Source organism: Salvelinus alpinus, chromosome 25 (assembly GCF_045679555.1).
Source record: "Salvelinus alpinus chromosome 25, SLU_Salpinus.1, whole genome shotgun sequence".
In the NCBI taxonomy this organism is placed as follows: domain Eukaryota; kingdom Metazoa; phylum Chordata; class Actinopteri; order Salmoniformes; family Salmonidae; genus Salvelinus; species Salvelinus alpinus.
Window position 1 is genome coordinate 14,630,341 of NC_092110.1, and position 25,049 is coordinate 14,655,389.

General features: G+C 42.8%; 1 protein-coding gene across 6 annotated transcripts in view; it reads right to left on the reverse strand.

The window, feature by feature from the left end:
* The window catches only part of LOC139553412 (fermitin family homolog 2), a 95,670-nt gene that overhangs the window by 5,788 nt on the left and 64,833 nt on the right, over positions 1-25,049 (reverse strand). For all 6 annotated transcript variants that reach the window (XM_071365711.1, XM_071365710.1, XM_071365707.1 and 3 more), the window contains 7 exons: positions 19,229-19,557; positions 13,051-13,158; positions 8,454-8,588; positions 2,779-2,828; positions 1,551-1,675; positions 1,298-1,404; positions 934-1,158 (listed from right to left, as the gene is read on the reverse strand). In XM_071365711.1, coding sequence (XP_071221812.1) covers positions 934-1,158; positions 1,298-1,404; positions 1,551-1,675; positions 2,779-2,828; positions 8,454-8,588; positions 13,051-13,158; positions 19,229-19,557 — 1,079 coding nt within the window. The remainder of the gene's footprint in view (positions 1-933; positions 1,159-1,297; positions 1,405-1,550; positions 1,676-2,778; positions 2,829-8,453; positions 8,589-13,050; positions 13,159-19,228; positions 19,558-25,049) is intronic.

A 25,049-nucleotide genomic window follows, 5' to 3' on the forward strand; every position in this document is an offset into this window, starting at 1 on the left:
GCTATGGTTACAGTCCAAACCCAGACTAGTATGGAGTCATCACTTAACCACCGAAACACACACCCACACCAAAATAACTTCCCACTTTTCCTATACAGCTTAATCAGAACCTCATTGAGTGAGTAAGCGAGGGAAGGCCACTCCCCCACCCATCTGTGGAGGCATGTGCTCTGCATGTCTAATGTACAGTATATACATCAGCCTGTTATTTACATGGGAATTTGCTAAGTACAGAGCACAATTATACTGCCCCTTAAACAAGTTCATCTAATGCATAAATGTGACATCTCATCATTGGTTGGCTTTTGGTGGTTTGCCTCCGAGTTCTTAGTGAGACAACTCCTTTAGGTTGTCTGGATTTCTCTGGCTGCGTCTCTCAATAGTCTTCAGTATTATATTATTTTCCTCTTCTCCTTTCCTTCTTGAGCACAGATCTGGCAGGGCATGGATGTGTGAAATTAACATGGTGGACCTCTATCCAGTCAACTAGCTTCCTTGCTAGTCACCTTTCAGTTATAATGACAGAAAGGAGACGAGGGAAGGTAGCTAGTTTAGAGTAAGGAGATCGCCTTTGAGCTTCACTTGTGGTAATCCTCCCTTTTAGACTGCTGAGTGCATGGTCCGCTGTCCTGGGTTCCCCTTAGAGGGAAGGAGGGAGCGAAAGAGGGAGGGAGGTTGCATTCCTGTGCAGGACAACCCAGACGCCAGGAGGCGCCCAGCTGGGGTGCATCGGGGAGGGGATACACAACAAACTCCCCCTGGAACAATTATTTCCCCATTATCTCGCCAGGGTTGCTTTCTGCTGCCATAGCTTTGTCTGTTCACTCGCAGTGTATGTATCCACCTGCATGCATATTTGAATCCATGGCCATTCAGCTGTAGGCTACATAAATGGGGTCTCCTCTCCACACAGACACTGGTTATTTCAGTTACCTGCTTGTTCTTGTACTTCTTCAGGTAGCGCGGAGACACCAGGCACTCAGAGTTGATGTCGTTGGTGACGGCTGGCTCCGCAATGAACTGGGGGTCAGGGTTCATGTGCTGCATCTTGAGGAAGGACAGAATGTTGTGGACCTCCAGATTGTAGGAGCTGTCTGCCATTGTCTTCCCCTTAGAGGCCAGGCGGCACGCTGCCATCCAGTGGGCATACTGCTTCTCCTGCATGGGGAGGGGAGGGAGTAGACAGAGAGAAGGATGGTGGTTATGATTATAAGATGACTATATGTACTGCATTTACAGTATCAGTGTTTCCCCTGGGGGGAGGTCTGCCTGTGGGGGGCCAAAAAGCCGTACTCACAGCGTCACACCGCAGCCAGATCTCGTTCATGCCGTCAGCTACCGGGATAAGCAACTTGATGTTAAATTTCTGAGCGGAGATGTTGACATCTGGTGTCACCTCGCAACCTACAAAAACACGAACAGTTCAGAGAGGAAGGGGGCGGTAGGTGGTCAAAACCATCCATCACACACCATTGGGGATCACACAGACTCAGGTTGTAAAGGAACTGTTGAATTCTTTAGTGTGTGTGTGTGTGTGTGTGTACTAGTACCTCTTAGATTCATTTGGAGAGAGGGTGTCCCATGAGCCTCCTCTTTGCTCTTGTAGCAGGAAATTGTGATGTCCTTGAACGTGCACCAGTACTGCTTGTAGCCTTTCAGTGTCAGTTTCTTTGGCCTGGAAAACACATAGGAGAGAAAAAGAGCGACAGGGGGGTAGTCAGTTCTGCTTGAATCACAAAACACATAGCTTAGCAACGCTAACCCAACCCCAGACACCAAGAGGAGCCGTCACGCCACATAAAAAAGGGGGTACTTTTTTCCACTTCAGAGGGGCCAAGTCTAACAGAAAAAAAGACGAGAGAAAGAGACAGCGAGAGCCTTCTCAGCCTCCTTCTGTGGTCCATAACGGAGTCAGTAGCATGAATGGGAGAGGAGCCAACGTTGGACATGAGTTTTAATGGAGGACAATTACTGTGGAAATACCTCTCAGTAATAGTCTACAGCTTATATTTTTACAACATTATTAAAGCTGCAAGAGCTACCTGCTTGTCAACACGGGCCTGTGGCCAAAAGGCTTTTATGACTAGGGCCAGGGGTTTTACTCACCACCTGACCAGGAAAAACTTTGGGCGCCTAGCTATGTAAAAGATATTGCTTTGTGCCCTAGTTAGAGCCTATAATATAATAACAATATAACATATGCCATTTAGCAGATGCTTTTGTCCAAAGCAACTAAGTCATGCGTGCATAGATTTTATTTATGGGTGGTCTCTTGAGTCGAACCCACTATCCCGGTGTTACAAGGGCCATGCTCTACCAACTGAAGAGGACCATTATAACTGGTCCTAGTCCTAACGTAAACCCGAATCACTGCAGTAATCAGTGTTTTTGATACATCCTGAGCCCCACCAATAAGCTGGTCCTGGGAACAAGCCAGCCCACAAACCCAATTCATACAGCCAAGTTTGATACTGAACAGACAACAGCTCTCCAATTTAGGCCCAAACCTTGTTTCCTGCTCCCATAGTATTAGATTTAACATCCCAGGGACAATGCCTTCTTTAAAGGCGCATGGCCAGTCATTAGCAAACATCAAGAAAGGGCTAAAATGAATCAACGGAGGCAGTCTGGAGAGTTAGGAGGAACTGGCTAGTTGGCTCTTTGCCACTGATCTAAGGTCAGTTTAGAATTTCCCCCTAATGGATTTCAGGATGATACACTGATCCTAGATCTGTGATTAAAGACAACTTCTACCACTGAAGCAGTTGTTGAACTTACTTGAAGACTTTGACGTAGTCAGCCAGTTCAGGAATGGATGTGATATCACCCTGAGAGGAAGAAACATGTTTAGTGCTGGTTGAATGGTTATTATTGAGAAAGGACAAGGACAGGATTATAAAGCACAACTTTAACAATGACCTCAAGTTTGACTTTCTATGTTTGCAATGTTATCGCTCAGAGTTGCATATAAAAGAAAACAGTTAGGTAATCAAGCTTCAACTTCCTCAGATAAGCTGTATAAACTTGTTGGTTGGGGCAGACAGTTTTAACGATGGCCAAATCATGCGATACCCACTACCCATACAGAATTTATATATATACACTAGATAACTGACAGGGGGTGCTGTTTTTAAGCCACTGTACCTCCATCTTCGCACTTCCCCACCGTTGTAAAAAAATATATTTTGGAAGCTATAGAAATGTCTTAATGTTTAAAAGTGTTTTTACCACGTTTATTCTATTACAGACACCTAATGCATACTTTTAAAATATATTATGTGAGCTAAACATATAAATAATCAAATATATAACATTCTCCTTAAAGTATAATTGTTAGAAAGTGTTAATGTTACTGTCCCCACTACAAAAACAAAATACTTAAATACACATAATTTTGTCCTTTAAATATTTATTTGAAATACTGTAGAATTCCATTCATTCTTGTGGAGGACCGCTATTACTGGGGCGTGCCAATATGGCCGACCGGTGGCTTTAAAGCCTCTCACTGACCAACACATAGCATCAGCATTCTAGTCTTTATATACATCATTAGAACATACACCTTCTGAAGTAGCTTTTTGCCTTGCAGTGAAGTTCTCACCCAGAGCCCAGTCAAACTAAAAAAAATATGTTTTAAGTGAGAGTAGGCATTGGTCTGAAGCCAAAAAAGGAAATGTGCACCACAATGCGTACTTCACCGATGCTCTAAGGTTTTCCAGCACACAGCTTTGACCTAATGTACTATAGTAGCTATGCTGGTCTATTGTACTACAAACAATGTGTAGGCAGGTTGCTTAGAATTCAAACCTTCTCAAACAGCCTGACTAATTGCCATGGTTTTTACACCAGAAGGTGCTTATATAACACTATTTTACAACATTATAATACAGCAAAACATAGCAATAAAAGTAAAAGTACACAATAATGACAAATGGCAACTGAAATAATGTAGTTATTAGTATTTATTTTATATTAACAGCTGATTTTCCAGAGGAAAGCGAAAAACCAGAAACCCATTTAAGCCAATATATGGTGTAAACTGAATAATTTTTCACTGATCTCTTGTAACAAGAAAAATGAGAAAGCTGCTGGAAAATACAAAATAATCAACATGTACCTATTAACATGAAAATGTACTTTAAAGTGTACTGAAGAAAGGCCTAGTAGGACACTACATTACCTGTAAACAATAGTGAGTTATTACAAAATATACAATGTACAATCGTATATTCATCAGATATAGTTCAGGGATGGCCATAATTGCTCTTTAAGAGCTACAGGGTTATGCAGGATTTATTGTTCAAGCCCAGTTCTACCACACCTGACTGTACTATTCAAGGTCTCGATGAACAGCTGAGGTCTTGATCAACAGCGGAGTAGTAAAATCAGGTGTGGTAGCACGGGGCTTGAACAAAAAAGCCTGCATAACCCTGTGGCTTGTCAATAGCAATCTTGGTAACTCCTGATACAAACACTGTGGCAAACTGCTAAAAACACTTTTAAGAACACATATTTACAAATCCTTCAGCTACAAATGCTCTTAGTAATGCTGTACACAGCTGTCCAACAGCAGTAAAAGAGCACACATTCCCACATTTATAAATGGCAGTATAAATATGAAAACAGATGGGAGTACTCATTTGTAAGAGAACATAGGCTGCTTTTAAATAAGTACTACTGATAGTGTACAATAACCTTAAGATGTGCGAGTCATTTTTCAGCTCCACCCGGGCCAGCTTGACAAATTTCTTAGCTTCTCAAATGAAAGTGGCGCCAGAAAAGGAGAAACGTTTACAACCTGTGCAATTTATTGTGTTCATTTGTACTGTAGGGATAGAGTGCATCTGACGGTGTGTGTGTTTTGGGAAAGGGAGGGGGGTGTCAAAATCTATACACGAAAGAGAATGGTCAAAATATCCCCTCCGGTAGGCGAACCCAGGACCTTCAAATCCCAGGGCAGTGACGCCAACCGTTACGCTACGGACCCTGTTATAGATACAGTGGGGAGAACAAGTATTTGTTACACTGCCGATTTTGCAGGTCTTCCTACTTACAAAGCATGTCGAGGTCTGTCATTTTTATCATAGGTACACTTCAACTGTGAGAGACGGAATCTAAAACAAAAATCCAGAAAATCACATTGTATGATTTTTAAGTAATTAATTTGCATTTTATTGCATGACATAAGTATTTGATACATCAGAAAAGCAGAACTTAATATTTGGTACAGAAACCTTTGTTTGCAATTACAGAGATCATACGTTTCCTGTAGTTCTTGACCAGGTTTGCACACACTGCAGCAGGGATTTTGGCCCACTCCTCCATACAGACCTTCTCCAGATCCTTCAGGTTTCGGGGCTGTCGCTGGGCAATACGGACTTTCAGCTCCCTCCAAAGATTTTCTATTGGGTTCAGGTCTGGAGACTGGCTAGGCCACTCCAGGACCTTGAGATGCTTCTTACGGAGCCACTCCTTAGTTGCCCTGGCTGTGTGTTTTGGGTCGTTGTCATGCTGGAAGACCCAGCCACGACCCATCTTCAATGCTCTTACTGAGGGAAGGAGGTTGTTGGCCAAGATCTCACGATACATGGCCCCATCCATCCTCCCCTCAATACGGTGCAGTCGTCCTGTCCCCTTTGCAGAAAAGCATCCCCAAAGAATGATGTTTCCACCTCCATGCTTCACGGTTAGAATGGTGTTCTTGGGGTTGTACTCATCCTTCTTCCTCCAAACACAGCGAGTGGTTTTGACCAAAAAGCTCTATTTTTGTCTCATCAGACCACATGACCTTCTCCCTTTCCTCCTCTGGATCATCCAGATGGTCATTGGCAAACTTCAGACGGGCCTGGACATGCGCTGGCTTGATCAGGGGGACCTTGCGTGCGCTGCAGGATTTGAATCCATGACGGCGTAGTGTGTTACTAATGGTTTTCTTTGAGACTGTGGTCCCAGCTCCCTTCAGGTCATTGAAGGGAGTTCTGGGCTGATCCCTCACCTTCCTCATGATCATTGATGCCCCACGAGGTGAGATCTTGCATGGAGCCCCAGACCGAGGGTGATTGACCGTCATCTTGAACAGCTTCCATTTTCTAATAATTGCGCCAACAGTTGTTGCCTTCTCACCAAGCTGCTTGCCTATTGTCCTGTAGCCCATCCCAGCCTTGTGCAGGTCTACAATTTTTACCCTTGATGTCCTTACACAGCTCTCTGGTCTTGGCCATTGTGGAGAGGTTGGAGTCTGTTTGATTGAGTGTGTGGACAGGTGTCTTTTATACAGGTAACGAGTTCAAACAGGTGCAGTTAATACAGGTAATGAGTGGAGAACAGGAGGGCTTCTTAAAGAAAAACTAACAGGTCTGTGAGAGCTGGAATTCTTACTGGTTGGTAGGTGATCAAATACGCATGTCATGCAATAAAATGCTAATTAATTACTTAAAAATCATACAATGTGATTTTCTGGATTTTTGTTTTAGATTCCGTCTCTCACAGTTGAAATGTACCTATGATAAAAAATACAGACCTCTACATGCTTTGTAAGTAGGAAAACCTGCAAAATCGGCAGTGTATCAAATACTTGTTCTCCCCACTGTACTTCAACTTAACACTATTTAAATGGATATCCACGTTTCCAGGTCAGCAGTTTACACAGGTGATTTCAGCCATATGAAAAACCCTCCATAGCAAAATATACCTAGCTACCTTCCTTTTGCTTCTCATCCAACCGGTGTAAGCTAGCTAACTAGCTACAGCTGCTAGCTTTCTACTAGTCAAGTTGCTCTACCCGGGCTGCGGTCCAAAGCCACTCATATCCCTCAAATTTTGTGGACACTTCTGATGACGTATCATGACGTCTGACGAGTATACACTTGCAGGGCAAGGGAGGAAGGAATTATTTTGGCCGGAAATTAGTCACTTGTTCATCCTGTGACGATTGTGTTTTCAGCCACCGGTAGCTTGTGTGCTTTATATGCGCTACGTCAATTATGAGTGCATGTCTTTTAAATATATTATTATTAATATACGCCTACTGTATGATAGCTATCAAATTAAATAACGTTACCCTGCCTAGCTGGAACTTCTGAAGGAAAATGTCCAAAAGATTTAAAAAAAATTATAACATTTACGGGACGTGTTTATGCCGTCATGTGCATTAGTGGCACAATTTCTAACTTATTTGCATTTGTTTTTACTTACACTTGTATGTTGACTTCTCCATTGATGTTGTTTTTAAGTTTTCGCAGACTTTTCTTAGCGGATGTACAATCGTTGCAAATTGAATTCTAGGGAGCTTCAGGCCCCGGAGTGAACATAATTGTACACTCGCAAAGCTGACTAAAAACGAGGGCTGAGGGACTTACGATGCAAACTTCCCTTGCTTGTCAAATCATTTGGACCACCCTCCAAGATAGCAATGGCGATTCCCCCAAGGGCATAAGGTGAGGGTAAGTGAACGAGAGTGTCTTCTAAGTGTTTGGACCGCAGCCCTGGGTTTAGAACTTTGAGATTTGGCAAAAAAATATTAGCATTGTAAGAAATTAATTGTCAGAAAAAAAGGTAGAACATAGATTTTTATTGGGCAGAAATGTGCATGTTGTGCCTATTAACTTATTCAGCCTAAATGGATGTAAGTCTAATGGTCACCATATGGACGCTGTAGCCTCGTTTTATTCTGACCTTCTGATCTAGAATTTGAGCTAGGTTTGGGAAAAAAAATTCTGACAACCGTAATACTAACACGACCATGTCAACAATCCAGTATAGTGGTTCTCGGTAACGGCCGGATGGATTATGACGGGAGTGTGTTGTGTTCCTCAAATCAAGTTGATTTGCAAATTTTCATCTACATTGGTGTCATATTGGCATAAATATGATGGTAGAGAGATTTGAGTTTAACATTCCGATTCAACCATAATATGCCACTCTGGATGTGCCCAATAACATTTGCTCTAATTGAATGTACCACTAGAGTAGCAGTGAGGTAAAGTACAGTAAATTGCATAACTAGTGTGTTTTACGGTAAAGTGCAGTAGTTGTACCAGTGTATTGGAGGTCTTGCCTCCCTCCAGGGTGATATCCAGGTCTGACAGGGTTACGGTTGGAGTTAGTATAGGACAGTAAGGTGTAGTACCAGGGTGATCTCCAGGTCTGACAGGGTTAGGGTTGGGGTTAGTATAGGACAGTAAGGTGTAGTACCAGGGTGATCTCCAGGTCTGACAGGGTTAGGGTTGGGGTTAGTATAGGACAGTAAGGTGTAGTACCAGGGTGATCTCCAGGTCTGGCAGGGTTAGGGTTGGGGTTAGTATAGGACAGTAAGGTGTAGTACCAGGGTGATCTCCAGGTCTGGCAGGGTTAGGGTTGGGGTTAGTATAGGACAGTAAGGTGTAGTACCAGGGTGATCTCCAGGTCTGACAGAGTTAGGGTTGGGGTTAGTATAGGACATTAAGGTGTAGTACCAGGGTGTTGGAGGTCTTGCCTCCCTCCAGGGTGATCTCCAGGTCTGACAGGGCAGCGTCCACCTCGTCCACCTCCTTCTCACTGTTGTTCATGTGGTTGTCTGACGACATGATGGACAGCTTGTTGATGTGGTACTGGGGGAGAGAGAAAGGACTAAATGTTTAGCCAACAGTCCTTTACACTATATGCCATGACAGTGAATAATGTGTCAACACCAGTCTCCTGTTTGATATTGTGAATGTCATTACTGGTAATGTAACTTTTCTGGTTTGCTCCACTGGCTTCCGTTTCTGTGTACATTAGTAGTGATTGCCTCGTCCCTTTCCTAGCATATGAAGTGGTAAAGTGGTAAAAACACACAAACATACCTGGTTGTCCAATAAATACTTCTGAGTTTCTTTGGGTTTTGTAGAAGTGAGTACCATGAAGCACTAACTGTTCATTAACAATAATTACTTTGAATTCTTTGAAGTGAGTAAAGAATTCATAGACAATGGACAGTTTATGCATCCAGTGTGTAGAAACCATGTCTGTGACAGAGAGTGGCTTTGGGGGGGGGGGGGGATTATTTAGTAGGTGAAATTAGTGACTGTAAATGTGTCTTTACTAGGAGCACATGTGAGTAGTGCAGACTTGGGACATCGCGTGCAACATTTCTGCATTGATTCACAATGGAAATACCATCTAGTCTGGTCAGAATCCTGTTTGTTATATTGGGACGAGTCTCTGGCCTTGCCTGGCCATTCATTCACACTATCCTCTGGACCAACATAGAGCCAGTCTCACCAGGTTCTGGTCTGGTCTACCCCCCCAGTGGCACGAAGCCTATGCCTCAACAACACTAAATACAACTTGTTGACAAACTGTATTTATACTGTCAACCCCCCCACCTCCTACTCCTCCTCCTCGATATGAATGAACAGCTGCCTAGAGGGAGCGAATGAGTTAGAGAGACAGTGTGGGGGTGAGAGAGTTAGAGGGAGAGGAAAATAGGCATATTTCAGGACACACTGCACTTCTGCGGCCATAGCCAGCTAGGGTTTTAGAATGTAGGACAAAGGCTTCTCCCTCCATGTCTCCACCTCTGACGCCAATGCTCTACTGACACTTGGGGAGGGGGGGGGATGGGGTGTGTGTGTGTGTGTGTGTTTCTGGTGCGTACATGTGTATTTCTAGCGCATGTGTTTTGTATGTGTAGGGTTGGAGTTGGAGGTAGTGGGCTGACTGGCAGGCATGCCCTGGGCCTTTATCCCCCAAATAGTCGTGTTTACTGTGCTGGACATGGCAGGCTAATCGCTAAACTTAGCCCCACGAACATATCCAGGTGATAGGCAGCTCCCTGGACACAGCGACCATTCAACTCTTACTGTAAAAAACCCACCCCTTCTCTTCCTGCCTGATCTCATCAGTGACACCTTAGCCATGACTGTCACAGCTACCATTAACTCAGCAAGAGATAACGATAGATAGTGGCACTAACAGACAGGTAGCGACATGCTAGCTGCTAATCCAAACACACTGCAGATTAGCATCTTGAGTATCTCTTCAGGGGGGATGAACCACTAAACCGACAACCAATGGTGTATTAATAAACACCTCGGCACCTGTTGAAGACCCTAGCACAGTATCACCTTTCAGTGTAATTGGGGATATTGAGGAATGTGTAGGAGACTACAGGTTGGGTTGGAGTGAGTGATCCCTCCGGTGGGGTGAGTCCGGTAGCCATGGCTACTCTATAATTACCCGTCGGGGTGAGGACACACTGGCGTCCCCATGTCCTGTCACTCAGGCTTTACGAGGATCGGAAATAGCAGGGCTGCCCTGGTCCCAGGGGGCAACCCAAAGGGACACAAGAGACTCGGATCCCCACACCCCCAAAATCATACCTTCACTGTCCTTCCCGCTCTTCACTATTCATCTTATATTACACAACTTGTATAAAAGAAGCAGTGACATAATCAATAGTTCCTCAGCAGTTAACTATGGGGTTGAACAGCACTTGAACAAGTCTAAAGTATCAGTGACGTGTCTAGTCTAACCATCTTCAATGGCAGGAGTCTGGAATGGGTTGTTTCTAGAGCCAAGGCGTCACAGACAGGATCATTTGGTTTAATTGTAGTTGCTCCGTGCAAGCATACAGCCTTGCATACAGTTATCTGGGGGACCATGTTTCTGTGTACTGCTGCAAAGGTGGAAAGTTTTAGGTTTCTTGGTGTACACATCACAGACAAACTGAAGTAGTCCACCCACACAGACAGTGTGGTGAAGAAGGAGCAACAGCGCCTCTTCAACCTCGAGGCTGAAGATTTTGGCTTGTCACCTAAAACCCTCACAAACTTTCACAGATGCAAGATTGAGAGCATCCTGTCGGGCTGGTACGGCAACTGCACCGCCCACAACTGCAAGGCTCTCAAGAGGGTGGTGCAGTCGGCACAACGCATCACCGGGGGCAAACTACCTGCCCTCCTGGACACCTACAGCACCCGATGTCACAGGAAGGCCAAAAGATCAAGAACAACCACCCGAGCCACTGCCTGTTCACCCCGCAACCATCCAGAAGGCGAGGTCAGTACAGGTGCATCAAAGCTGGGACCTAGAGACTGAAAAACAGCTTCTATCTCAAGGCCATCAGACTGTTAACTTCTTTGGGGTAGGCGGCAGTATTTTCACGTCCGGATGAAAAGCATGCCCAGAGTAAACGGCCTGCTACAAAGCCATAAAAGCTAGAATATGCATATTATTAGTAGATTTGGATAGAAAACACTGAAGTTTCTAAAACTGTTTGAATGCTGTCTGTGAGTATAACATAACTCATATGGCAGGCAAAAACATGAGAAAAAAATCCAACCAGGAAGTGGGAAATCTGAGGTTGGTCGATTTTCAACTCAGCTCCTATTGAAGATAGTGGGATATTGGTAATGTTGCACTTCCTAAGGCTTCCACTATATGTGATTTAGAACCTTGTCTGATGCTTCTACTGTGAAGTGGGGCCAAATGAGAGGGGATTGAGTAAGGTCTACCATGACCTGAACATGCGCTGACCATGTGCATTCATGTGAGAGCGAGCTCTGTTCCATCGCACTTCTGAAGACACAGGAATTCTCCGGTTGGAACATTATTGAAGAATTATGTTAAAAACATCCTAAAGATTGATTCAATACTTCGTTTGTCATGTTTTTACGGACTGTAATATAACTTTAACTTTTCGTCCGTACTTTCCGCTGGACTTGCCCGCGCGTCGTGAGTTTGGAAAGTGTACTGAACGCTAGAACAACGAGGAATTTGGACATAAATGATGGACATTATCGAACTAAACAAACATTTATTGTGGAACTGAGATTCCTGGGAGTGCATTCTGATGAAGATCATCAAAGGTAAGTGAATGTTTCTAATGTTATTTCTGACTTATGTTGACTGCACAATATGGCGGATATATTTGTGTCTTGATTGGGCTCTGAGCGCCGACTCAGATTATTGCATGGTTTGCTTTTTCCGTAAAGCTTTTTTGAAACCTGACACAGCGGTTGCATTAAGGAGAAGTGCATCTAAAATGCCATGCATAACAGTTGTATCTTTTAGCAATGTTTATTATGAGTATTCCTGTAAATTGATGTGGCTCTCTGCAAAATCTCAGCAAAAAAAAAAGAAGGATGTTTTGGAACTTCTGAACGTAACGCGCCAATGTAAACTCAGATTTTTGGATATAAATATGAACTTTACCGAACAAAACTTACATGTATTGTGTAACATGACGTCCTATGAGTGTCATCTGATGAAGATCATCAAAGGTTAGTGATTCATTTTATCTATATTTCTGCTTTTTGTGAATCCTCTCTTTGGCTGGAAAAATGGCTGTGTTATTCTGTGAATAGGCACTCATCTAACAATCGTTTGGTTTGCTTTCGTCGTAAAGCCTTTTTGAAATCGGACACTGTGGCTGGATTTACAACAAGTGTATCTTTAAAATGGTGTAAAATACATGTATGTTTGAGAAATTCTAATTATGGGATTTCTGTTGTTTTGAATTTGGCGCCCTGCAGTTTCACTGGCTGTTGAAGAGGTGGGATACTACCGTCTCACGTACCCTAGAGAGGTTGAACAGCCATCACTGACACAGAGGCTGCTGCCTATATACAAGTCTCAAAATCATTGGCCACTTTAATAAATGGATCACTAGTCACTTTAATAATGCCACTTTAATAATGTTTACATATCTTGCATTACTCATCTCATATGTATATACTGTATTCTATACCATCCTGCCTATGGCGCTCGATCATCCCTCATCCATATATTTATATGTACATATTCTATCCCTTTAATTAGATTTGTTTGTATTAGGTAGTTGTGGAATTGTTAGATTACCTGTTAGATATTACTGCACTGTCGGAACTAGAAGCACAAGCATTTCGCTACACTCGCATTAACATCTGCTAACCATGTGTATGTGACCAATAAAATGTTATTCTTCTGTGTTCTGTTCGTCAGGCAGTGAGCCCATAGAGAAGATAACTACTGCAGTCCTCAATCAGGCCAATTAATATATACGCACGCACAAACACACAAACTGACACACATACATTACACAGGTCTCACCTGCAGGGCAGCAAACATCATCATCTCCTCCTCGGTGCACTCTATTTCCTCCAGCAGGATGGCCCACTTGGCCTGCTCATAGAGCTGGTTCACCCGGATGGCATCATACTGCAGGGGGGAGAACAAATACGGTTAGCCCTGGCACCAAGCCTGTCTCTGCACAAGCACAGATCCACATACAAAGCACTCCGAGACAGTCCAGCTGAGAAAACAGGACAGCCCAGAGGGGTACTTCCTCCTCTCCACACCCCCCAAAATCTGTCAGCTGCAGATGCTGTAGGCTGGTGGGGAGTTGTGTGTGTGCATGTTTGAATGTGGCATTAACATGTTTTAACCACTCCTATAAAACAATTGTAGACTATCAGATACTCAGCAAGAAGCTATGATTTCTCTATTACTGAAACAGGACCCAGATGGTAAATATAAAGATCCAGTCAACCTAAAAAAAACTGGAGACACCTTACACTTGTGTTGTGATGCCAAAATCCTAGCAAAATGCATGGCGTATAGAAATTAAGCGGTATTGTCGGATATTTTTCATCTATCAGACAGATTTGTTTTTACATGGACAGTACATTGGAGATAATATAAGACAAGTACTGGAAACAATAGAACCCTATGAAAAATCTGGGAAACCAGGCCTGGTATTCATAGCGGACTTTGAAAAGGCCTTTGATGAAGTATGACTGGAATTTATATATAAATGCCAGAACTATTATAATTTTGGAAAATCTCTTATGCAATGGTTTAAAGTTATGTATAGTAAGCCCAAGTGTAAAATAGTAAACAATGGCTACTTCTCCGAAAGTATTAAATTGTCAAGAGGAGTAAAACAAGGCTGTCCGCTATCGGCTTATCTATTTATTATGGCTATCAAATTGTTAGCTATTAATATCAGATCCAAAAATAATATCAAGGGACTAGAAAGCAGGGCTTAAAAACAAAGGTGTCATTGTATGCTGACGATTAATTTTCTAATTTTAAATCCGCAATTTGGATCCCTACACAGCCTCAGAGGATCTAGATACATTTCAAACCTCTAGATTAAAACCAAATTAACATAAGTACAATATTACGTATTGTATCTCCCCCAAAAATTAAACTTTGACATTACCGTGTAATTTACCAATAAAATGGTCCGACGATGAAGTGGGAATACTTGGTATAAATATCTCAAAATAAATACATTCTCATTACAATACATTTTAATAGAAAGTTAGCCAATTGGCTACCATGGAAAGGACAACACCTGTCTATTTGTTGAAAACCCCCCCTGATTAATTATTTAGTCATATTTACTTTTGTCCCTGCCTACACCTAACGACCTGTCACATTAATTTTTTTTACAGTGAATTCGTTAAGTATTCAGACCCCTTTGCTTTTTCCACAGCCTTTTTCTAAAATCGATTTAAATCGCTTTCCCCTCTCATCCATCTACACACAATACCCCATAATAAGAATACAAAAACAGATTTTTAGAAGTGTGCAATTTTTGTATATGAAATATCACATTTACATAAGTATTCAGACCCTTTAATCAGTACTTTGTTGAAACACCTTTGGCAGCGATTACAGCCTTGAGTCTTCTTGGGTATGAAGCTACAATCTTGGCACACCTGTATTTGGGGAGTTTCTTCCATTCTTCTCTGCAAATCCTCTCAAGCTCTGCGAGGTTAAATGGGGAGCGTCGCTGCACAGCTATTTTCAGGTCTCTCCAGAGATGTTTGATCGGGTTCAAGTCCGGGCTCTGGGTGGGCCACTCGGGGACATTCAGACTTGTCTCGAAGCCACTCCCGCGTTGTCTTGGCTGTGTGCTTAGGGTCATTGGCCTGTTGGAAGGAGAACCGTCACCCCAGTCTGAGGTCCTGAGTGCTCTGGAGCAGGTTTTCATCAAGGATCTCGCTGTGCTTTGCTCCGTTCATCTTTCCCTCGATCTTGACTAGTGTCCCAGTCCCTGCCCCTGAAAAACATCCTCACAGCATGATGCTGCCTCCACCATGCTTCACCGTAGGAATGGTGCCATGTTTCCCCCAGATGTGACGCTTGGCATTCAGGCCAAAGAGTTCAATCTTGGTTTCATCAGACCAGAGAATCTTGTTTCTCCTGCTTTAGGTGCCTTTTAACGCCAAGCGGGCTGTCGTGCCTTTTACTGAGGAGTGGCGTCCGTCTGGCTACTTTACCATGAAGACCTGATTTGTGGAGTGCTTTCAAGGAGCGGGACACTAATCCGGAAGCTTATAAGAAATCCCGCTATGGCTCAGACGAACCATCAAACAGGCTAAGCGTCATTACAGGATTAAGATTGAAACCTACTACACCGGGTCTGACGCTCGTCGGGTGTGGCAGGGCGTGAAAACTATTACAGACTACAAACGTAAACGCAGATGCAAGCTGCCCAGTGACGCAAGCCTACCAGACGAACTAAATGCCTTTTATGCTCGTTTTGAGGCAAGTAAGACTGAAGCATGCACAAGAGCACCAGCTGTTCTGGATGACTCAGTGATAACACTCTCGGTAGCCGATGTGAGCAAGACCTTTAAACAGGTCAACATTCACGAAGCTGAGGAGGTCAGACTGATTACCAGGACGTGTACTCAAAGCATGCGCGGACCAACTGGCACGTGTCTTCACTGACATTTTCACCTATGTGAGAATGCTGTTCATTGACTACAGCTCAGCGTTCAACACCATAGGGTCCTTAGAATAGTGATGAGCTTTGTGGGCACTAGGAATAAACACCTCCCTCTGCAACTGGATCCTGGACTTCCTGATGGGCCGCACCCAGGTGGTAAGGGTAGACAACACGTCTGCCACCCTGATCCTGAACACTGGGGCTCCTCAGGGGTGTGTACTTAGTCCCTTCCTGTACTCCCTGTTCACCCATAACTGCGTAGCCAAACATGACTCCAACACCATCATTAAGTTTGCTGACGATAACAGTGGTAGGCCTGATCACCGACAACGATGAGACAGCCTATAGGGAGGAGGTCAGAGAAATGGCAGTGTGGTGCCAGGACAACAACCTCTCCCTCAGTGTGAGCAAGACAAAGGAGCTGATTGTGGACTACAGGAAAAGGCGGGCCGAACAGGCCCCCAAAACATTGACAGGGCTGTAAGTGAAGCGGGTCGAGAGTGTCAAGTTCCTTGGTGTCCACATCACCAACGTACTATCATGGTCCAAACACACCAACACAGTCATGAAGAGGGCACGACAAAACCTTTTCCCCCTCAGGAGACAGAAAAGATTTGGCATGGGTAGCCAGATCCTCAAAAAGTTTTACTGCACCATCGAGAGCATCCTGACCGGTTGCATCACCGCCTGGAATGGCAACTGCTCGGCATCTGACCATAAGGCGCTACAGAGGGTAGTGTGTGTGGCCCAGTACATCACTGGGGCCAAGCTTCCTGCCATCCAGGACCTATATAATATGCAGTGTCAGAGGAAAGCCCATAAAATTGTCAGAGACTCCAGTCACCCAGGTCATATACCTTTTTCTCTGCTACCACACGGCAAGCGGTACTGGAGCGCCAAGTCTAGGACCAAAAGGCTCCTTAACAGACTCTATCCCCAAGCCATAAGACTGAGGAACAATTAATCAACTGGCCACTGGCCTATTTACATTGACCCCCCCCCTCCATTTGTTTTGTACACTGCTGCTACTCGCTGTTTAATATCTATGCATTGTCACTTCACCCCTACCTACATGTACAAATTACCTTAACTTCTTTGTGATAGGGGGCAGCATTTTCACTTTTGGATGAATAGCGTGCCCAGAGTAAACTGCCTCCTACTCTGTCCCAGATGCTCATATATGCATATTATTATTACTATTGGATAGAAAACACTCTGAAGGTCCTAAAACTGTTTGAATGATGTCTGTGAGTATAACAGAACTCATATGGCAGGCAAAAACCTGAGAAAAAATCCAAACAGGAAGTGAGAATTCTGAGGCTGTTCGATTTTCAACTCATCGCCTATTCAAATCCCAGTAAGATATGGATCTGTTTGCACTTCCTACGCCTTCCACTAGATGTCAACAGTCGGTACAACGTTGAATGAAGCCTCTACTGTGATGTGGGGCCGGATGAGACGGGAATGAGTCAGTGGTCTGGCAGAGTGCCAGTTCGTGGTCACGCGCATTCCAAATGATATCGCCTTGCGTTCCATTATTTCTGTAGACAAAGGAATTCTCCGCTTGGAACGTTATTTAATATTTATGATAACATCCTGAAGATTGATTCTCTACTTAGTTTGACAAGTTTATTCGACCTGTAATATAACTTTTTGAAGTTTTCGTCCGACGTTCGCCTGGATCTGCGCCAGCGTTTGGACATGTGTACTAAACATGCTAGCAAAAGTAGCTACGTGGACATAAGTAATGGACATTATCGAACAAAACAACGATTTATTGTGGAACTAGGATTCCTAGGAGTGCATTCTGATGAAGATCAAAGGTAAGGGAAAATTTATGATGTAATTTCGTATTTCTGTTGACTCCGACATGGCGGAGAAATGTTGTTATATCTGAGCGCCGTCTCAGATTATTGCATGGTGTGCTTTTTCCGTAAAGTATTTTTTGAAATCTGACACAGCGGTTGCATTAAGAAGAAGTGTATCTTTCATTCTATGTAAAACATGTATCTTTCATCAAAGTTTATGATGAGTATTTCTGTTATTTGAGGTGGCTCTCTGCAATTTCTCCGGATATTTTGGAGGCATTTCTGAACATGGCGCCAATGTAAACCGAGATTTGTGGATATAAATATGCACATTATCGAACAAAACATACATGTATTGTGTAACATGATGTCCTATGAGTGTCATCTGATGAAGATCATCAAAGGTTAGTGATTAATTTTATCTCTATTTCTGCTTTTTGTGACTCCTATCTTTGGCTGGGAAAATGGCTGTGTTTTTCTGTGGCTATGTACTGACCTAACATAATCGTTTGGTGTGCTTTCGCCATAAATCCTATTTGGAATCAGACATGTTGGCTGGATTCACAACATCTGTAGCTTTAATTTGGTGTCTTTCATGTGTGATTTCATGAAAGATTGATTTTTATAGTAATATATTAGAATTTGCCGCGCTGCATTTTTCTGGCTTTTGGCCAAGTGGGACGTTAGCGTCCCACATATCCCAGAGAAGTTAACTAACCTGTAACCCCACACACTGACTCGGCACCGGTACTCACTGTATATAGCCTCTGTATCGTTATTTTATTGTGTTACTTTGTATAAAAAAAATTTTTTTTTAAACTTTAGTTTATTTGGTAAATATTTTCTTAACTCTTCTTGAACTGCACTGTTGGTTAAGGGCTTGTAAGTAAGCATTTCACGGTAACTTACGTATTCGGCGCATGTGACAAATAAAGTTTAATTTGATTTGCTGCAGAGATGGTTCTTCTGGAAGGTTCTCCCATCTCTACAGAGGAACTATGGAGCTCTGTCAGAGTGATCATAGGGTTCTCGGACACCTGCCTGACCAAGGCCCTTCTCCCGATTGCGCAGTTTGGCCGGGTGGCCAGCTCTAGGAAGAGTCTTGGTGGTTCCAAAATTCTTCCATTTAAGAATGATGGGGCCACTGTGTTCTTGAGGACTTTCAATGCTCCAGACATTTTTTGGTATTTTGGTACCCTTCCCCTGATCTGTTCCTCCACACAATCCTGCTCTTTGAGCTCTACGGACAACTCCTTCGACCACATGGCTTGGTTTTTGCTCTGACATGCACTGTCAACTGTGGGACCTTATATAGACAGGGGTGTGCCTTTCCAAATCATGTCCAATCAATTTGCCACAGGTGGACTCCAGTCAAGTTGTAGAAACATCTGAAGGGTGATCAATGGAACCAGGATGCACAGGAGTTCAATTTCGAGGTATAGGGTATATGTTTATCTAAAAACCTGTTTTCGCTTTGTCATTATGGGATATAGTGTGTAGATTAAATACATGTTTTTCCTCATCAATCAATTTTAAAATAAGGCTGTAACGTAACAAAATGTGGAAGGGAAGGGGTCTGAATACTTTCCCGAATGGGGGATTGGAAATGATGCAGACAATTACGTTGATAGAAGCCACAATCTATCTGCAATATTAAAGCTGATCTACCCCCTAAACATTTTAAAAATGGTTTTTAATAAAGACTCATCTGATGGAAAGAATGGTCCACATACTGTACCTTGGGGTTGAGGTCGAAGAAGCTGTGGTATTTAAACCGCAGGAGGAGCACCTCATTCTCCTTGACATCCTGCTCCATCAGAGACCTGGATGAGTCCATCCAGCCCTGGTTGATCTTGGCCTTGTCCAGGAGGGATTGGGGCTTGTAGAGCTTGGCCAGGATATCGGGCGAGGAGATTGGCTGGCTGACAGCGAGGATGCTGGGATTGCCCTCGGACAGGGGGCTGTCTCCAAACCAGGCGGTAGTGGGGGATAGGGGGCTTCCATCTCTGGAGTCATAAGTGGGGGTCATGGTCTTACTGTACAGGCCGGGACTGGAGTAGATGCTCCCTGCAAACCAGACAACACATGTTTAGTACCCTGGAGTAGATTGAGGAACGTTGGGCTCAATTCCATTTCAGTTTGGGAGATTAATTGAAATTCCAATTCAAAAACTGAAGCACGATTCATTTATTTTTATTTTTTTATTCTTAGGACTGGGATTTCAATTAACTTCCTGAATTGAAATTGATCCCAGCTGTGTGACAGATCCCTGAAGACAAAGAAAAAGATATCACCATACCTGCAAAATACTGAACATGATAAAAACATGCTCACAATACAGTCCACTGCAAAACAATCTACAAGACACACATTTGGTACCAAGCACAAGAGCCTCCAAAAATTAAGTGAACATTGTTCCACAATACACATTTGCAGCCTGCAATTAATGTGGCTGGTAGCACCACCTATCTGATAGGTGGTCTTGATGCTCTGCTGTTGCTGCTGGGGAGTTATGATGCGCTTTAGCATGCAGATGTTGCACATGATCATGGTCACATGGTCCACAACCTGGGAGGTGCACATGGCAAACTATACAGCACAACCAGCAGCATATAGGGAGGGATATGGGAATAGGGATGGGGCAGTGGAGGGTGGTACACCAAAGTGAGACAGCATGGTACCAAAAGCTAGCGTCACTCTGCTTTGTTTGTGTTCCATTTTTGGAGAAAAAGGTGGATGTGTGTTTGGAGGGAGGAGTGTATGCATGTGGATGTATGGTTGAGGAGTGTGTGTAGAGAGAGATGTGTATGTATGCAAAATGTTGAGTTCTATTCGGATTTAAGCCATTGTCAAATAAACAAACAAATAACCAATCTGAAACCATGAAATGTCCTGTTGGCTGGCCTTGGCCAGTATGTTAGGGCATAGTAACAGCCCACACACTATGCAACTCTGAGTGACTTAATTCAGCCTTAAATTCTAGACGGGCAAATGACAAATCAATATAATGTTTGCAATTCCTTTTCCTAAATGGGTATGCATATTTTGTGACAAAATTCAAATGAAAGGTAATATATTGCATTCGAATTTTCATGATTGAGTATGCATGATGCCTGACAACTTGAAGAAGTAGCAGTGTGTCTAATATTTAATTTCCAAGGTACTGTCCAGTACAACACTTAAACATTTAAAAATCAAATGTAAATGCTTAAAATGACAAATCATTACTCATGTTTGCCATTTCATTTCCTTGTCGTGACAAAAATCAAATGAATTCTCAGTTGCAATTGGCAATTCTTTTCCATACTCTGTGTGGTTTAAGACTGTCAAAATAATAATAATAATTTGATAAATCAATCGCAGCGCTTCATTTTGCCATTTCGTTGCGCCTTTGCATTTTTATTTTCGATATGTAGGTCTAACATATCGAAAATAAAAACGCAAAGGCGCAACGAAATAGCAAAAAGTGTTAATTAAACACGATGGGCGGTGTATTGATAATGTGAGATGGAAGGAAAAAAAGTGAAAAAAATAATCACACACAAAACATTAAGAACACCAGCTCATTACATGACAGACTGACCAGGTGAAAGCTATGATGCCTTATTGATGTCACTTGTTAATTCCACTTCAAATCAGTGTAGATGAAGGGGAGGAGACATGTTAAATAAGTATTTTAAAGCCTTGAGACATGGATTGTGTATCTGTGCCATTCAGAGGGTGAATGGGCAAGACAAAAGATTGAAGTGCCTTTGAACGGGGTATGGGAGTAGGTGCCAGTCGCACCGGTTTGTGTCAAGAACTTTTCACGCTCAACAGTTGCCGTGTGAATCAAGAACGGTCCAACACCCAAAAGACATCCAGCCAGCTTGACAACTGTGGGAATCATTGGAGTCAACATGGGCCAGCATCCCTGTGGAACGCTTTTGACATCTTGTAGAGTCCATGCCACGACAAATTGAGGCTGTTCTGAGGGCAAAAAGAAAGGGGGTGAAATTCAATATTAGGAAAGCATTCCTAATGTTTGGTATACTCAGTGTATATATTTTGAAGTTTGATTTTGTCGCACTGCTTTGCCTTGGCCAGGTCGCAGTTGTAAATGAGAACTTGTTCTCAACTGGCCTACCTGGTTAAATATTCTTTTTTTTTAGGCCATTAGGGTAAATACAGATAGGCTGAAGCATGCGGTTGCCTATTTATTTGCACTTTGCTGCATCAGTCGGGCTACAGGTGATAATGTTTATTGCTAATAGCATACATGGTAATATGGACCATGCATAGGCTATATACATGGCCCAATCTGTTAAAATAATTGTAACAATGTGTTATTGGGCTCATTCTGGAGGTGGACACTATATTTGAGATGGTGTCCACATACAGTTGAAGTCGGAAGTTTACATACACCTTAGCCATATACATTTAAACTCAGTTTCACAATAACTGACATTTTAATCCTAGTAAAAAGTCCCTGTCTTAGGTCAGTTAGGATCACCACTTTGTTTTAAGAATGTGAAATGTCAGAATAATAGTGGAGAGAATGATTTATTTCAGATTTTATTTCTTTCATCACATTCCCAGTGGGTCAGAAGTTTACATACACTCAATTAGTATTTGTTAGCAATGCTTTTAAATTGTTTAACTTGGGTCAAACGTTTCAGGTAGCCTTCCACAAGCTTCCCACAATAAGTTGGGTGAATTTTGGCCCATTCCTCCCGACAGAGCTGGTGTAACTGAGTCAGGTTTGTAGGCCTCCTTGCTCGCACACGCTTTTTCAGTTCTGACCACACATTTTCTATGGGATTGAGGTCAGGGCTTTGTGATGGCCACTCCAATACCTTGACTTTGTTGTCCTTAAGCCATTTTGCCACAACTTTGGAAGTATGCTTGGGGTCATTGTTCATTTGGAAGACCCATTTGGACCAAGCTTTAAACTTCCTGACTGATGTCTTGAGATGTTGCTTCAATATATCCACAGAGAATCATGAAGAGGAAGAAAATGATGTATTTTGTGAAGTGCACCAGTGCTCATGCTGCCATCTATTTTGTGAAGTGAACCAGTCCCTCCTGCAGCAAAGCACCCCACAACATGATGCTGTCAACCCCGTGCTTCGCGGTTGGGATGGTGTTCTTCTTCGGCTTGCAAGCCTCCCCCTTTTTCCTCCAAACATAACGATGGTCATTATGGCCAAACAGTTATTTTTTTGTTTCATTAGACCAGAGGACATTTCTTCAAAAAGTACAATCTTTGTCCCCATGTGCAGTTGCAAACTGCAGTTTGGATTTTTTTATGGCAGTTTTGGAGCAGTGGCTTCTTCCTTGCTGTGCAGCCTTTCAGGTTATGTCGATATAGGACTTGTTTTTACTGTGGATATAGATACTTATGTACCCGTTTCCTCCAGCATCTTCACAAGGTCCTTTGCTGTTGTTCTGGGATTGATTTGCACTTGTCACACCAAAGTACGTTCATCTCTATGAGACAGAACGCGTCTCCTTCCTGAGCGGTATGACGGCTGCGTGGTCCCATGGTGTTTATACTTGCGTACTATTGTTTGTACAGATGAACGTAGTACTTTCAGGCATTTGGAAATTGCTCCCAAAGATGAACCAGACTTGTGGAGGCCTACAATTTTTTTGAGGACGTAACTGATTTCTTTGGATTTTCCCATGATGTCAAGTAAAGAGGCACTGAGTTGGAAGGTAGGCCTTGAAATACATCCACAGGTACATCTGCAATTTACTCACATGATGTCAATTAGCCTATCAGAAGCTTTTAAAGCCATGACATCATTTTCTGGAATTTTCCAAGCTGTTTAAAGGCACAGCCAACTTCATGCATGTAAACTTCTGACCCACTGGAATTGTGATACAGTGAATTATAAGTGAAATAATCTGTCTGTAAACAATTGTTGGAAAAATGACTTGTGTCATGAACAAAGTAGATGTCCTAACCGACTTGCCAAAACTATAGTTTGTTAACAAGAAATATGTGGAGTGGTTGAAAAACTAGTTTTAAAGACTCCAACCGAAGTGTATGTAAACTTTCAACTTCAACTGTACATACATTTATTTATTTTCATTCATTTTGGAGTAGAATGTCCTTTTAGTGATGTTTTAGTGATGATAGTGATGTTTATTTCGATGGGCAAGGGTGAAATAACTTGTAGTATTGGTCACCATCTGGATTTGGTCACCATCTTCAATTTGTTCCATCCCACTTGATTTTATTTAGAGTCGGACAGCAGCCTTCACCATAAATAACTTGTAATATTGGTAGTAACCATCTGGATGTCACCGTGATAGTCTACACTGCTCAATTTGCGCTGCAAGCCGGCAACAACTACACGGGCACAGTCCTTCGCCCCCCCCCCCCCCCCCTTGTCACAGTAATGAGGGAAATAGCTAGCTTGATAGTGTAGCCAATATCAGGCCAGGGTGACAGCTAAATCACATTTATTGTAATGAAATCGCAAAATAAAGAATTGATATATCGAATTTGCATTTTGACAGTCAACCACACAGAGTATGGAAAAGCATTGTCAATTGAGAATTTTTGGTCACAATTCATACTAACACAAGGAAATTAAATGGCAAACATAAGAAATTATCATTTAAGGATTTACATTTGATTTTTAAATGTGATAGTGTTGTACTGGATGAAATAAACACACTTTGCTATTTATTTTTCAAATTGGCAGATATTATGCATACTCAAACATCAAAATGATAATGCAATATCTTTTTTTGCATTTCAATTAGAATGTCAAAAAATGCACACCCATTTAGGAAAAGGAATTGCAAACATGATACTGATTTATTATTGTTCCATTTGCATTTCCAGTTGATTTTCAGCAGCTAAATGCTTCCATAACACACTGACCAGTCCCCACTGGCCTAAAAAAGCAGGCAGGCCAAACCACTAACCAAAATTCAAACAGGAAATGGTGTGTGTGTGTAATACAGTAGAGGTCATGAGAACAGGGACCGGGCCACAACAGCCCATCCCTAAGGGTTTGTGGAGAGTTTATAGAAGGGAGGGAGGAAAGTAAGGTCAGCTAGAGTGCTGCTCTCCCATATGGTCGCAGGAGACATCACAAATATCTAGAGGAAGCTGATTACAGTTTACCCCCATCTCCTCTAGAGAAGAAAAAGAATCGGGGAGGCTCATGTGTTTACTCCCAGCTTTTGACTTTGTGGGATAGTGCCTTCCACAGGCTGGAAGTCACCGGATATGTTAACGTTTCCTAATCCTTAATCCCCTTTCACTGGGGACTGGTATGGTCTGGACGGATAGACCACCCTGCACTTTGTCGCCTAGATGTAAACTAGGAGGGCTCATCACCATATAAAAAAGGTGTCACCACATGGCTTCTGTGTGGGTTTGGGATGGAGGAGGTGGTCCATCTGAAATTAGGTGAATGTGTTGTTGTAGACATAGAATCCCCCTAATAGCCATTTATTCTGTTCCATTTTGATTCTTTAGGGCATGGTTTCCCAAAGTCGGTCCTGGACATTTTGGTTTTTGCCCTTACACTACACAGCGGATTCAAATAATCAAAGCT